The 16,319-nt window shown below is 36.2% G+C and overlaps 1 protein-coding gene across 3 annotated transcripts in view; it reads right to left on the bottom strand.

Moving 5' to 3' along the window:
- Window positions 1-15,682, bottom strand: part of YTHDF3 (YTH N6-methyladenosine RNA binding protein 3) — a 39,709-nt gene extending 24,027 nt beyond the window's left edge. Inside the window, exons 1-4 of one of the 3 annotated variants that reach the window (XM_046011138.1) lie at window positions 15,451-15,556; window positions 14,941-14,965; window positions 11,470-11,615; window positions 8,853-8,938 (exon numbers count right to left, since the gene is read on the bottom strand). In XM_046011138.1, coding sequence (XP_045867094.1) covers window positions 8,853-8,938; window positions 11,470-11,527 — 144 coding nt within the window. In that variant the 5' untranslated portion in view covers window positions 11,528-11,615; window positions 14,941-14,965; window positions 15,451-15,556. Of the gene's footprint in view, window positions 1-8,852; window positions 8,939-11,469; window positions 11,616-14,940; window positions 14,966-15,450 lie in introns of all 3 variants that reach the window. The other 2 variants (XM_046011156.1, XM_046011147.1) reach the window with 2 other exon arrangements.
- Window positions 15,683-16,319: the final 637 nt, after the last annotated feature.

A 16,319-nucleotide genomic window follows, 5' to 3' on the forward strand; every position in this document is an offset into this window, starting at 1 on the left:
CAAATTGATCATTTGCAGCCAACTTTATTTTAAGCAGCTGATGTATCCAAAAATTTATATGCAAAGATTAAACAAATCTGGAAGCTATGCCAAATAACAGAGGAACTATAGTATACCTATCTATATGGTGATTCAGAAATTAAATTTTGCACTTTTATTAAAATGCTCATACTGAGAAGAAAGTAATGATTCAAGATTATACCTATGACATCATCTAAATTTGCTTGTTTTGTTTTGCTCATTTTAAAAAAGAACCAAAATCCTTACTATGGTTTCTTAATGGTGGGCTAACAGGTGCCTCTTTTCTTTGTACTCAAATTTCCAAATTTTACCCCATAGAGTCACTTTCCTATTCAGAATTTTAATTTGGAAACTGTTAGTTCCTGTATTTTTCCCAAAATTACTGCAATTAAATCGTTTGTCCTGAATGCAAACTAATCATTCATTTAGTAATTTGCCAAAAATGAAGACACCAAATTCTACTTAAAGAAAAAAAAAAAAAAAAAACAACTCCAACTTTGTTATTAGCCAATGTAAAAAATAAGATATTTTAAAGGTATTTTGATATGGGTCTTAGACCAAAAACATGTCTGAGAATAGATTTTGACTCTGGTTTAGTTGTGATTTTTAAAACATTGGACAGACCTTTAGAATGTATAGAATTAAGCAAAATTTAAAAATTAAGCAAATATCCAGTCAGGACAACTGGTACTCCCCCTCTAAGGGTGGACCATTCTGAAGGCTGATTATTCATTTAATTTATATAGGCATTCTTATTCTAAGTTCCCTGGAGAAAAGTATTTAACTTTTTCTTTTTCCTGTTACTCTCTTAGAACTATGTTGCCACTACTTTCCCACCCAAGAAAGTGTATCAATATAAATATGTAACAGTAACATCACAGATACTACCTGGAACTCGTTTGAAATTCCTTTTAGAGGCCTATCATTGAACATTGAGATATTACCACTACTGTTACTTCAACACACCTCACAACTGTTGAAACTGTCCACTGTCTATGAGAAAGTTAATATTTTGTCCTTTGAAATAATTCTGATATATAAAAATAACTTATGAGAATCAAATAAAGGTTGCACTTAAATTAATAATTCTGGCACAGATTTCCTGGGTATTTCCAGCAAAGCTTGGACTTAAAAACAAAACAACCATTACTTAGTACTATTTAAAGAAAAAAAGGACTTTTTAAAAATACTCAATAAATTTTACGATATTCAAAATGGGAAATAAATGTGTTACAGTTTACTAATTTGACCGAATATATTCTTTAACTGTATTACATAATTACTAACTATATTTAAAATATATTCAAAGAATGCTCATAATATTAGCATGAAGGAAATCGATGAACATTTTTGGAACCACAACAGTACTGGCATCATCACACAAGAGAAGCCTGAGGAAAGCTCACAATCACCAGCAATGGTTTTCAAAGAAAAAAATCTTGAAGAAATTAGTAATGATTAAACTTTACTACCCATGAAGATCTCACACACACACACACACACACACTCTCTCACACACATGTGTAATCTGATCATTAAATTATCTGCTGAAAATAAAAGTACTCTTAGGGCTTCAGACTGACAAGAAGGTCTCTGTGATATAAAACTCTTAAAAAAACTTAATAAAAATGAATAGGTCAGCCAGTATAACATATATTAACATATTTTTTTTTTCAAGATTTTATTCATTTGAGAGAGCGCACGCCAGACAGCACACAGCGGAAGGGGCAGAGGGAGAGGGAGAAGCAGCCTCCCCACGGAGCAAAGAACCTGATGCAGAACTTGATCTCAGGACCCTGAGATCACAACCCAAGCTGAAGGCAGATGCTTAACCAACTGAGCCACCCAGGTGCTCTATGATTAACATATTTTTAAAGTTATTTTTCTTGAAGTTGCTAAAAAGATCCTCATATTACTTTATTTATTTTAAACGAATACTTATTGAATGCCTACATTGTGAAAAACACTGATTCATTCATTCTAAAAGAAAACCTACAGTTAGAGACACACAAAATAGGAAAGAGAACAGGGGAAGAGCAAGAGAGCTGTGCTGAATAGGGAGGTAATCGGTTTCAAACTTTTAGAATGCTGGCACTAAAATCTGGACTTCAGTACGTCCTTATCTGGATGTGAGAGTGGAAAATGAGACCAGGCAGAAAGCTTTTATTTTTATTTTTTTATTTATTTATCTGAGAGAGAGAGAGAGAGAGAGAGAGAGAAAGACAGAGCACAAGCAAGAGAGGCAGAAGGAAAGCGAGAAGGAGAAGCAGACTCTCCACTAAGCTGGGAGTCTGACATGGGACCCAAATGAGCCACCCAGGCACCCAGAGGTAGAAAGTTTTTAAAGTTCATTCCTCATAATCAAGGTTTTGCAAAAATTACACTCCTAACTTAAACTGAATATTCTTATTTCACCATCACAAATGTTGAATTTTGCAGTTACCTACCAAGTTCCTAACTTATCTACCTCCATAATAATTCACAGGCTAGCAAACTAAAAGTCAAGGAGTAAGTATTTCAGTCTTTGCAAGACAAATAATACCTAGTTGCTGTCACTCAGTCATCTTTTTTTTTCTTTTTTCTTTTTTAAACAACCCTTTAAAAAGCTTTAAGCTTAGGGGTTTTTTTAAAGAAAACAGGGCACAAACTATGATCCCCGGGCTACAGTTTATCCACCCTGTTTTAACTGATTATCTAATCTGTACTAATTCTGAAAAAAGGAAAGCCCATATTCTCTGGGGAATGGGAAAATGAATTCTGCCAACTCTGTGACCTATAGGGCTAGACCAGGCCCAAACTCTTGGGTATGAGGACTTTTATTAGCTATCTTTTCAATTATTTTTTGAATCATAATTTTTACTACTTCGCGTGTAAATTATTGATTCTTACCAAAATAATTTAAGTTTAAGTTACTTAAAATGTGTTCCATTAGTCACAACTGCTATCAAACAGTTCTGGCTAATAAGCAGATGTACACTGCTGTCCCTGTCTTACTACAGAGCTGTCCAGTGTTACTGCGACCACCTGTATTTCATGAGTATACTGGGTAAGTGGCTAGCTTTCTGCAGTTTATCAAACAACACTAACCATTTACTTTTCCAGTTTTTCAGTAGTTTCAACTGAATGAGATGTTTTGTTTTGTTTTTTTCTTAGCTCCTTCAAAGTACTTAACCAGTTTCTAAAGGCAAGGCTTCATTTTGGGTTCCAGTAAGAACAAAGCTATAGGAAATTTCCAGAGTTTCAAAGTAGATATGGTCAACACATTTTGAATTAGTAGAGCTTCAACTGTAACTGGAAATATTTAAAAATATGTTCTGTTAATTTAAGATAAATCTGTAACTGCTAGCTATGTGGAATATCAATGGGAGGAATCTACCTTGGTAGTGAAGAGGAACAAAAGTTCCACTTACTAATGATGGAAAATAACAACTGAAAACTTACTTTCACTTTTACTTCAAACCTGATGATAATGGGACATAATCAACATAAGAGTTTATGTTCAAATAGCTGCTTTAATAGTTTACTCATAATTTGGAAACTGGTCAACTACAGTGAAATTTTACTATATTCTTTAAAGATATGCAACCTTTAAACCAAATGATGTGAAATGTTTGATGTTTCCCTCACAGTCAAAGAACTATTTGGAAGGGGAAAAATAACAATAATTTATATAAGTATATAAATTGATTTAAAAAATCACTGAATATAATGAAACATACTTGTAGCATAAACTTAGAAACACAATCTGGGGAGGGCATTTAACACAGGTTGAAGTGAAGCCATGAGGTACCTGAACTTCAATCCCATCCCAGGTACTTATCCCAGCTATATGAAAGCAGCCAAGTTACTTAAACTATGCATTGTTTTCTCATCTACTAAAAGAAAGATACACTGCCTAAGACACATTAAATATTCAAACAAGTTATATTTAATACAAATTAACTTGCCCCTTTAAAATGTAAATTAATAACCAAACACATGATATAATTTCAGACTTACTCAATGAGTATAAACTCTTGGTGTGATGTATAGCAGGCAAGGATATGGACTCAATTCTTTTAATCTTTTACTTTCTATGTCAGTGATCTCATCAGATCATGTAATTTCTCTAACACTGAGTCTGTTGGTTAAAATGGGGATAATACCTGCTGATCTTAGAACTGTAAAGATTTTTAAAAATCTACTGTGCTAACTACAAACTGCTACATGGAAGTGTAGGAGTAAGGCCTTTTACCTTTAGGGTTTTGTTTTTTTTTTTTAATTTTATTTATTTATTTGTCAGAGAGAGAGAGTGAGCAAGACAGAGAGTGAGCGAGGGTGCACGTGCACAAGCTGGGAGAGTGGCAGACTGAGGGAGAAGCAGACTCCCCGCTGAGCAGGAAGCCCTATGTGGAACTCAATCCCAGAACCCTAGGATCATGACCTGTGAGGTAGGCAGACGTTTAATTGACTGAGCCACCCGGGCATCCTCCCCCGCCCCCCCTTTTTTTTTTGAAAACTAAAATACAGGAAAAATAAAAGATCTCCCTCAAAATTTTAATATCACTTGTAATTATTTCTTAGCCTTATGATATAGATCAACTGTTTCTCTAATATCTCAAAGAAAACTTGAACAAGAAGTTCATGATTACTGCTCTGACTTAAGACATTCTAATACAACTCAATCATAGTTAGTCTTTCACAAAATAAAGTTAAGATCCATTTTTACTTTCTTTCCAAGAAAGGAGACACTATAAATATCCCAGAAGTTCAATTAGAAAGGAAAAGGCATAATTCACTAATAAAAGCACTTTCATGCAGAGGGGCACCTGGGTGGCTCAGTGGGTTAAGCCGCTGCCTTCCGCTCAGGTCATGATCTCAGGGTCCTGGGATCAAGTCCCGCATCGGGCTCTCTGCTCAGCGGGGAGCCTGCTTCCCTCTCTCTCTCTCTCTCTCTCTGTCTGCCTCTCTGCCTAGTTGTGATTTCTCTCTGTCAAATAAATAAAATCTTAAAAAAAAAAAAAAAAAACACTTTCATACAGAGAAAAACAAAAACTGTTTTCCATTAAGAACTTGAGGAACTTTAAACTCCGGAACTCACTTCTGAATTAAAGTGAGATTTAGAATATTTTTAATGCATATGTGTATTTTCTTCTAAAACTTTAAAAAATTATTGTACTTTTCACAAAGTATACTCAACTATCTAATCGTAAGGATGTCACCCAAAAATGTATTATACATGGTACCCAGTTAACCTAAATATAAATAGGGATCTTCGTTCCCTAATTCTAGCAGATAACCCAATTCATTATTCAACGCTTAATAAATACCTACTATGTGCCAGATACAGTGCCAGTCACTGGAGACGAAAAGATGAAGAACAGGAATTCTGACCTGGAACACTTCCCAGGTCTAGTGGGGAAGGACACATATCCCCTACAATTTGATAGGTACTGTAATGGAAGTACAAACAAAGCAAAACAAGCATTCCAGTACAAAGAGCAGGGAAGCAAGTAACTGGGGCAATCAGAAGAGACTTCATCAAGGGATAGATATAGGAGTCTGTGTGTGTGTACAGATCATAAATACAAATACAAAAAGTGAGATCCTGAAAAAAAATATTCAGAAAATATTTATATTCTTAGATAATAGTGTAGTCCTATTCCCTTACAAACTGGAGAAAGCTGACCAAAGACAAGGCAGGGAGGGAAATGGAACAATTTTAAGGACCCTCATATAACAAGTGTATCCACTCTTGTGAAGTTGTGGTAACTCTTTAACATGACAGTGGCACAGACTTGGACTTTAAGAAGATTGCTGAGTGACAATACAGAATAACTAGCTAGAAAATCACTCCAACAGGCAGAAAAAAATGAAACCCTTAACTAAGGGCAGTGATGGCCGGGACAATAAATAACAAAATTCAAAGTATTTTTCCTTTCTTTGTTCTCTATTCCACTTCTCTAACAAACATGACTAGGAATTATTTCCCCATACAGATGACAAACTCAAACTTAATTTTTCCAAGTTGTTCTTCAAATTTATATGCACAAATTACATGGCATCTTTAACAGTACTATTTAAACCTGAACTTTCCAATCAACTTAATTATCTGGTTATTCTGAGGAACTTTAGAGAACTAAGTTTAAGACCCGAAGGATAAACATTTACTTTTCAAGTAATTGTAAAAGTTATCTGCTTTAAGAAACTGAGCACTAGAAAATATAATACACTACCGCAGAAGGCCAACAACCTGTTTTAAAGTATCCCTGGATTTGATCTGAATTCGATCTAAGTATACAAAACAATTTGAATCATTAGCCAAAAACCGAAACACTTTTCCAGACAAAAGATTCATTTTTCTTACTCATAATATGAAAATCAGATGAAGTTTAATTTTAAAGACATATTATACATTTAGTTGAAAAATTTTTAATTAAACATTTCAGCTAGATCAGAATAAGGAACTATAAATGCTTATGTAATTTTAATATGTAAGTAATTACTTGAGATATTTCACCAATAATTTCAATTTTCACTGACCTGCTTTAAAAGGTCAATTTTTAAAAATTTTCTCTTTTACCTAGGTGTTATTATGAGTAACTTAAATTCTCATACAAATCATCTCTAAGATTTCAGGTAATTTTCAATTTTTCTCTCCAATAAACCCAGTTTCCAACATGCTATAGTGTGAGGACTCTTTCAAAGGTAAGTATGTGCCCTGGTTACAGATATTATTTTTAGTATTATAGAAAGCTAATTGCTAAAAACCTATTCATTAGTACTGACAAAGAGAGGGAGGACAGAACAGCCTTAGTGGCATCAAATTTTAAAACTTCTCTTTAAATAGCATATGAATATACAAATACCATAAAAAAACAATTAATAGAAAGTATTAAGATTTTCTTTTTAAAGATCACATTAAAACAAATCTTTTACAGATTTTTTTTTGTCCCAACATTAGGAAACTTCAGTGAGATAATTTAAAAACTGGGTTCACTAAATAAATCTCTTCCACTGTTAAAAAAAGTAATGGTTTTCTGACACTTTCAAAGTTTTATTAACAAGTGCAATCTTGTGCAGAATTCCAATATATAAAACAGATAAAAAGCAGAGGACAGGACAGCTCTGATTGCTGCAGGAGTGGGATCAAGAGAACCCTCCCCTAGTTTTCCCTAGGCAGGCCTGAACCACCTCTGTGGAATGCCAAAAAACAACAACAACAACAACAAAAAATCTTCTAAGCCCCTCTGACAAACATTATATAATATTTGTTACCACGTAAAACAAAAGGATTCTTACTGACTGCAATTCTCAAACATTTATATTCCATTAAAATTCCCTGAAGACAGGGATTGAACAAATAAGTCAAGAGGATCTTCACAACTATATCCTTGTCTTAGAAAATCATCTTACATTATAACACATAAAGTATGAAATCAAGTAGCAAAAAAATTCAATTACTTAATATTTAAAACAATTTCCCAAACTTATCTGATCATGAAGACCTTTTTGAGACAGTATCTACTACACACTTCATAATATCAGAATTTCTAAACAAAAAGAAACACTGCCATAAGAGATGTTAACTGAGATTACTGTGTGGACCCAAATAATAGAATACTGAACATTTCTTTTAAAATTTGCACTGCAATTCAAAACAATGATCTTCCTTTTTTCTAGTTATACATTATTTCACAACCTTTAAGTGGAAAGATCATAAAGTTAGATTATGTAAGTATGAAATGAATTTTTTCATTCTTTTATGAGCAGCCAAACATTCATAGATTTTATCACCCATTTTTATTCTTTCTCATTTATTTATTCCCTCCCAACACAAGCTAGGAATGTAGATCAACAGATAGAAGAGGGTGGTTAACGAGAAATGACCAAGGGGTAGATCAGTTTGAACATAATCATGGCTCTCTACACTCCTAAAAACAATCCTACATACCACAAATTGGGAACTACTTTTCAAACTTTCCCTACAACTCTAAAGGCCTGCAATGATATCTGGTTCCTTATTCTTTCAGTTGAAAAAATATCTAGAGGTTAAGATTTCATGGTACATTTTTCATATCCCTTTTTTTTTAAGCAAAAAAACAAAAGCAGTTTTATTATAGAATATTCTTTTCCAAGAAACTGGTTAGTGATGAAAGTTTATTTTTTTAATTTATATTAACAAACAAATGAATGCAGAAATGGCATATAGAGACCAAAGAGATCAAAGAATTCTCTTTTGTTTTTTAATACTTAAATCTAAATTATACCTGTACACAAATTCACACAATTATCTGTGAAAAATCCAAACACAAAAGAACCTCAAAAGTACCAGTTTGATTTGATGAAATTTTCCAAGCCTATAGAAGGCTAATGTGTTTATAAATCTTCTATTCCCTATGTTGTATTAACTTAAATTATCACTGAAATTCAAATTGGAATACTCGTAAAAGAGAAAACACTATTATTTAACCAAAATTTAAGTTGTAACTAGTTCTTTCCCATAAATGCATAGCTAATTAAACCTTGTAATTTGCTTTAGCTATGAAGATATGGCAGCAACATTAAACTAAAAGGTTAAATTCTTTCAAAGTTCCAAAAAAGAAGTCCAACCATACCATACACAAATAATGTCCATCTTCACATCTTTAATTTCACAATCTAATTTCAGCCACCTAGAATTTCTAAAGAATTCTCCTGTACCACAAACCTACAACTGTTATTCACTATTATGCAGGCATACTAGAATAATACATATTATGGTTAGCCTCATTCAATTAAAGTATCTATCTGAAAAATCCATTAATACTAATGTAAATTTAATTTCCTAAATATGGGACTGTCAGACTTACCTGATTTGTCTGGCTACTTAAGTATGGCTCAAAATCATCATCATTTACAGCATCTTTTTGATGAATCGAACCGTTTTGTACTGAAACTAAAAAATATGTTTATATTAGATGTGTGGTAATTATCTTTATGAAACTGACAGAATAACCTAACATTTTCAGTACTTTTCGACCAACTCAGAAAAAGTTATCCTGAGTTGTTCTTTTTGTTTAAAAAAAAAATCCTCTTAAAAATTTTAGCTCAATTCAGGTACAAATACTTATGTGCAAACAAAAACTTACAAATCTTGTATATACCCAAGATTACATAAATATAAACTATATAAACACTTCCCATTACCAAAAACATAATGTAAATAATCTCAATTTCAACACTGTAGCAAGCAGTTAAATTCTTGGAAGGGTTCCCTGATACTATATTTGAATCTAAAATAACCACCTGAAATAGTGTTGTGGATAACTGATTGCTGAACAATGTTCTCTACCTGTTAAATCTCTATATAATTTAGTACAAGAAAGGTAAATAAAGGATGAAACAACTTTCCTTGATAACTTAAGTTAGAGTAAATGTCTTAAATGTTTTCAAATTAAAGTGGCTAAAATTCATCGAAGCAGTTATCACAATGAATAAATCATAAATAATCTAAATAAAAAGGCCTTTAGTTCTAAACCAAAAAATTATGAAAACTTTCTTGAAAGTACAAAGACACTAAAGATAACCATGATTATTCTTCCAACACATAAGAAAACCAGAGAATAATTTATAATGCTGTATTTGTTCAGAGATCATTTCCAAAAATGCTTTATAAAGTTGTTATTCTCTGAATGGTATTTGAGTGCCTTTGAGCACAGACTAGAAATAAGGTCTTGTGTTTGAATCCCAAGTCTAACACTGAGAAGCGGGGGTACTTCTAGTTAGTGACTTAGCCTCTCTACTCTACTCCTCCGTTCAAGGAGATTAACAGTACCTACCTCAGTTCATCTGAGGATTCAAAGACAGTATTAATAATCTTGACTATTTTATTACATAAAATATTACAAGATCCAAAAAGGACTAAAAATTACTTTAGAACCACATAAACCAAAGTTTTACAAGGCTAGAACCTGGTATGCTGACACTGTCTAAATACACTATGCTACTTTTGAAACACATGTGAGACGAAAAAAGCTAAAAGTTCCTTATGGATGTTGACTAATCCCTTAAAAACAACAACAACAACAACAACAAAAATCCTTCAGAATCTGAAAATTCACTGCTTAAAAATACAGTGTCACAAAGTTATTATAAATTAAGGCTGGGGGCAATGGATTTAAGTTGTGTGTTCCTCTACAGTATCATTACATTTTTTATTTTCCCTAATTTTCCAAGAGTTTAGATCACCAAAAATGTAATATTACAAGCTGACAGTGGCATGGGAGCAGAGATAGATAAAATCCCTTCATTCTTTGCCACCCACTGAGTAGCAATGATCAGTCAAAGAAATACTACTGTGTGAAGCCTTCAAAGTAGACCTCTTATGATACTACATTGCCCTCAAATCACAAGAGCAACATGAAGGTCACCTTGATCTTGGCTCCTCTGAGGTGATTTAACTGTATTTGGTAAGGACTGCAAGAACCAGGGTTGAGCTAAATGTGCTCCCTAGAATTTAAATACATAACAGCCACTAGAAACAAAAATAAAGAGGGGGGTACCTTAGGTTATTTCTGGTGGACGAATCATTTCAGCCCAAGAGATTCTAACCCCTTTATCAAAGGCGGTTATGCATGGTCTATTATCGCGGGGGGGGGGGGGGGAATCCTCACTACACCACTGGACTATGGCACTAGTACATGTTGTTATCTGAAATAGCTACTCATTTCAAAATTACAACTATTGGGGCGCCTGGGTGGCTCAGTGGATTAAGCCGCTGCCTTCGGCTCAGGTCATGATCTCAGGGTCCTGGGATCGAGCCCCGCATCTGGCTCTCTGCTCCACAGGGAGACTGCTTCCTCCTCTCTCTCTGCCTGCCTCTCTGCCTACTTGTGATCTCTCTCTCTGTCAAATAAATAAATAAAATCTTTAAAAAAAAAAAAATTACAACTATTTCTTGCATTCATTAATTCACAGAAATTTAGCCCATGCTGCTCATAAAATATATTAAACAAGTACTCACTTAAAATCCACCTAAATCTATATAATGGTGCTATTCTTACTCATTTCCTCTGTTCTACTCTTTCTCTTCTAAGATGCTGAGACTAAGAACAAAATATTCTCATGCACTCAGTAAATATACAGTCTACAGTCTGTGCATAAATGAGGCATAAATATGTCTAAAAGTTCTAAAAGATTATTCAAGGAGTATGTCAATCTAAGGAAAAAATATTTAATTAAAAGTATTTCATGAATACTGACAAGCAATTTGCATTAAATTAGAATCTGAATAAGAAGCTAGCCCTTGAGTTTCAGACGCATACCTTTCCTTAAGAAATTCAACTGTCTTTAAAGACTGCAGTTTTTGAACATTACTTAATGACAATCTAATGTCTTGGAGACTGAAAGCCATTAAATAGCAAAGATATCCAAGCCAGTTCCATAGTCTGTACAAGTTCTTCAGGGAAAAAAGAACAGATGACTTACATGATTCTTCGCCTGTTTCCTCTGCTCTATGAAGCAGAGTCAAATCAAGATAGAACATGGGCCTTAGGAGCCAGGTGATTCTTTGCTCTGGTCCTGACTACATCAAGTTAGGAAAGTCAACAGATCTGTGCATCATGTTTTCCCACCTACAAAAACAGCGACAATACCATATACCCTCTATCTCCTTATAGGAATGTTTTGAGGATTAATAATAAAATGAAGCCTAAAATGACAATAAAGTGCTTTGCAATTATTTCCTGAGGGACTGTGGGGAGAGGATACAAAAGAATACTGCCAAAACACTACATTTTCCACCACTTTTCTGAAACACTAAATACAGCCAAATTCAACCTAATTCTTTTAAACTGCAGTTTTACCAAACAATTCTGTCTCTCTGTTGGGAAGGGATAGGGGAAGAGAGGAGGGAAAAGATAAATTCCTTTCCATGTATTTGTCTATTTATACACTTAAGGCACCAGGAGGAAGCTGGCAGCAAGGCTGCTAGGAGTACAGGATCTGACACTTTTATCTATGGTGCCTGCAGGGAAAGGAGAGGTACCCTTTTACTCTGGCAACAAAAATTCTGGTTATTAATAAATAAAAGTGATATAAAATCAGTTTTAAATTATGAACCAATATAAATTAAATAAATAAATTACAGACTAACAGTGAGTTATCCTTAATTTCTACTATCCTTCAGTACTACCCTAGCCAAGGATAATAAAGAGTTCTAATATTTACCATAAGGAAAATCTATTAACTAAAAAGAATGCAACTTACAAAAAGCCTAGAATTACTACTTATACTATGACAGCATTTTTGCCTTACAAAGAGATACAGAATTCCTTTCAAATTTTAGTTCTGTTAGTGCACTTAAATCCTTAAGGATATACAGAAAAAAACTTAGAAAATCAAAGACACTAAGACAGGTGTTGGGCTCAGTGTCAAATGAAGATAATTCAGAGAAGAAAAACAGCATCTCTAAAATTAAGTCATCTGAAAAGGATTACGGTGTCAGAACTTTGACAACTCCTCAGCAACATGTATTTTTCATGTTTGAGAAATTGAATTCAAGTTTAATACTCATTATTCTTAGAATATTCATGCTATACTTCAAGAAAAATAACTTTGCTTTCTGCTTCACAAAAGTAAACAGAGTAACTGTAAAACAATTTTACTAGCTTGAAAACCAAGTCAGCTAAGGCACAGTAGTTTTTCTCAAACACACACATAGCTACTTGTATCAGTTCACTGGAGGTGCTGCCTTCGCCTTGTAATTCTCCCTGCAGGGGCATAAAAATACAAGTGATGTATATGTGTATTTGTGCACTTGCAGCATCTACCATTTTAAAGCATCTTAAATGATTACCAATAGTCAGGCCGGTAGAGGTTTTCCCTTCTGCCATGTATTAGGCAACAGTCTCCCTGCATCTTAAAAATACATGAGGTGAGGAAGGTGAAAATAAATCCACCAAATAAAACGGCAACTAGAACAATGGACTACTGTAATTGTAATTCCTCATAATATACAATACGATTTACAGCTAGAATTATCACTTTTATTTTGGAGATAGGAAATTCTAACCAAAAGGTGTAATGTGTTCAAGCTCACTGGGCAAGTCAGTAGCCACAGGAAGTATTAGAACACAGGTCTCCTAGAATACCAGTCCAACATTCTACCCCTGGATAAAACAATGAATGGAACAATAAGGGTGAAGGAAAGAAAATTTTTTGGAAAAGAGAGCTATCCAAATAAATACTTTGTGTGTGTATAGATACACCTAAAAGAGATTATGCTGATGGAACAAAATTATTTTAACAACCAAAAAATACTTATTTGTAAATGTCAATATGCAATTATTGTCACAGATAATTTATACCAGAGATATCAGTAGGACATACCTAAGTGAAATGACTATATCACAATCAAACTTACAGTAACTGAGTAATGGCTTACAATGCTATAGATGCTTTATTTTGTTTTGTCAAACAAGTAAGTACTTCATTGAACTTGCATACTTACCTTAAAGCAGGTAACACAAAACACTTAGTATTTCAAATAGCCTTGCAAAGTGCCACCTCCCCACAGATCTAGGATAAAATAATTTATGCTAGGCAATAATGACCACAGATTTCATATATCTCCAGGTCTATACACTTCCTCATGAGCAGACTAGCAAAAAAAAAAAATTAATGGATCATTCTTTTCAAATTTACAAATAAATATTGTAAAACATTTAAAACAAACAATATCAAATTCTGAGGTTTATGCTTACAAGAGAAAATAATTCTAAAATTAAACTTTTAACTCTAAAAATTAAAACTTGTAAATGTGTATATACCCCTCCAAAATACATTTTTAATCAAAATAAAGCAGTAAATTTATGCTACACTGATACAGTGCCATTTATCTGGAATGTGCAAATTCTCAAACTGTACTACAACTCAAAGAAAATTAACTGAGTTGAGTTCTCAGAACCTACTCTTTTCAAATTTGCAAAGGCAAATAAAATCCCTAAGAATATAAAGAGCACCAATAAAAACCTTGGACTTACATCTAAAAAGCTACTGCACATCTTATTTTCTAGATTATACTTTACTAACTGAAATAAAAAACAGGAAGCATAATTCTATTTGGTCTAATTTCAAGCCCTATTACAAAATGTTATAAATATATAATTCACTGTAATGTTAACTGGCACTATCCCAAGAAAGCAGTTATTGTTCTATACTTACTAATGTCACATGATTAATGTCATGTTTCAGTCAGTTGACTGTATTGTTCCATATTAATAGACACAAAATACACTTATTTTTTAAAAATGCTTCCCTTTCAATGGTTTGTTTTGTTTTGTTTTGTTTTAACTGAAGGTAAATCATATAGCCAGAACAGAAACCTCATAGATTTTTTTCTCTCCCAGCCCTTTCTAAAATACCAGATTGAGTCACACCTTGCAATCAGGGCTACACAGCAAGATGACATGCCTGTTTAGTTTTGATCTCTCTCATGTTACTGCCTCATTGTAACTGTCTTCACTAGAACCAGTGGTTAACAGTACAGTGTTTCACTAGTGTGACATGAAATACAACTTGAGTTGCATTTTCTAACAAAATATCCACTTATATGTACGCTTTGGAGAAATTTCTGTGGTAGTAGTTACATAATACAGATAAATTGCAAAATTAAAGAAATGTCCCCACATTCATAATACCTCCCTAACTGAAATACAACTAAGAAACCTTGTTTTTTGTACCACTGTGGTTTCTATAAAAGTGGCTTCAAAGCAAGGAACTACCGAAGTTTTGGATAGCATTTGACTGCTTTGGCCGTGATGAATATTTCTCTAAACATACATTTCAAAACAAACAACAAAAAAAAATTGGAGCAAAATCAAACAAAAAGACCCTGGCAAAGTTTAAAAGTGACATCAGATGAACATTAGGAAATAAGATAAAAATATTCAAACTCACCTTTATTTCCTTGCCCTTTAGGTCTCTGCGCAGCAAGACGAAAGGTGTGGTAATGAGAAGGGGGGAAAAAAGGGAGAAAGTGTGTTAATCAAAGACATTATCAAAGATAAGTTATTTTCAACAATCCGCGTAGGAGTAAAACCCACCACATCCTCCATAGCCTCCAATTTCCCAACCACCCCCAGTCTTCAAACCTCCTACCCGCCACTCGCAAACCGTCTCCCAGAGCTCGCCTGGTCTCAGCCCCACGTCTGCCGCCCTCAGATGTGCCCTAAGGCCCCTAGGAGCGGTCGTTCCCCCACCCACCGCAGCTCCGCGGCCGCCCGTCCCGGCCGCAGGCTCCGGGGCAGGGCACACGCCCCGACCCCGGCGGCAGGACCGCAGCAACTTGCGCCCAAGGCACCGTTATGGGGCCGGCAGCGGCGGCGACGGGGAGGAGCCGAAGCCCCACGCGAGGGTGGAGCTCCAGGGCTCGGGCCTTCACCGAGCCTGAGGCCTCTGCTCCCTCACCTGATCCACGCTAGTGGCTGACATTCTTCACCGCAACCCGAGAGCTGCTGCCGCTGCCGCCGCCGCCGCCGCCGCCGCTTGGGCCTCTCCCCGTGCACTCACAGCAGTTGGCTGCCGCCCTCCGCCGAGTGACTGATCCAGCCGCCGCCGCTGCCGCCGCTCGTTCAGAACCCAGAAAAAGGGCCTCGCGCTCGGGGGTCCGTGGAAAGGGCCCTTCTTTTCGGCGTGCAGGCGCCTCTTCCCCCTCTCGCTCTTCGCTCCTCGGGTCCACAATGGCGGACAGACTCCCTAGTCTCACTTCCGCTCCGAGCCTCCCTGACCTTCCGCTCTCCACTCTGACGTCCCCGCTCACCTCGCTTTTCCTCCCCCACCCGCGCGCCCGCCAGCTACCGACCTTGGCTCCGCCTGCGCATCGCCACGTCACCGGAGACGGGGACCGCGAGGCGGCCCCTGGACGCATGCGCCGGGGAGGGAGTGCGCCTGTGCGGCGGCGAGCGCCACCTTCCAGGGACGCTTCAGTGGCTTCCTTCTGTGCGGCTCGCGGGTTGCAGGATGCGCGGCGGGCGGAGGCAGCGGGAAACGGGCCTGAGCGGGATGCCCTCGCGCTTTGGGCAGGAAGTAGGCCTGGGCGGGAGGCGGCGCTGCTTGGGACTAGAGCGGGACTGAAGACGCAGTGCCAGCGGCGCCCTCCTGCTGGCGGAGCGCACCTTGGTGGGTTGCAGCGTCGCAGCTCCAGCCGCACCCGCCCCGGGTGAGCGAGCGGTAGTGGCCCGGCCTCCGCCAGAGCCTCCTGAGACCACCCAAGGCCACGTGGGCGGCTGGGTGAGTCAACCGCCCTCGGTACAGAAATGCTGGGCCTTCCGCACAAG

This window comes from Meles meles, chromosome 1 (genome assembly GCF_922984935.1).
Source record: "Meles meles chromosome 1, mMelMel3.1 paternal haplotype, whole genome shotgun sequence".
Taxonomy (NCBI): Eukaryota; Metazoa; Chordata; class Mammalia; order Carnivora; family Mustelidae; genus Meles; species Meles meles.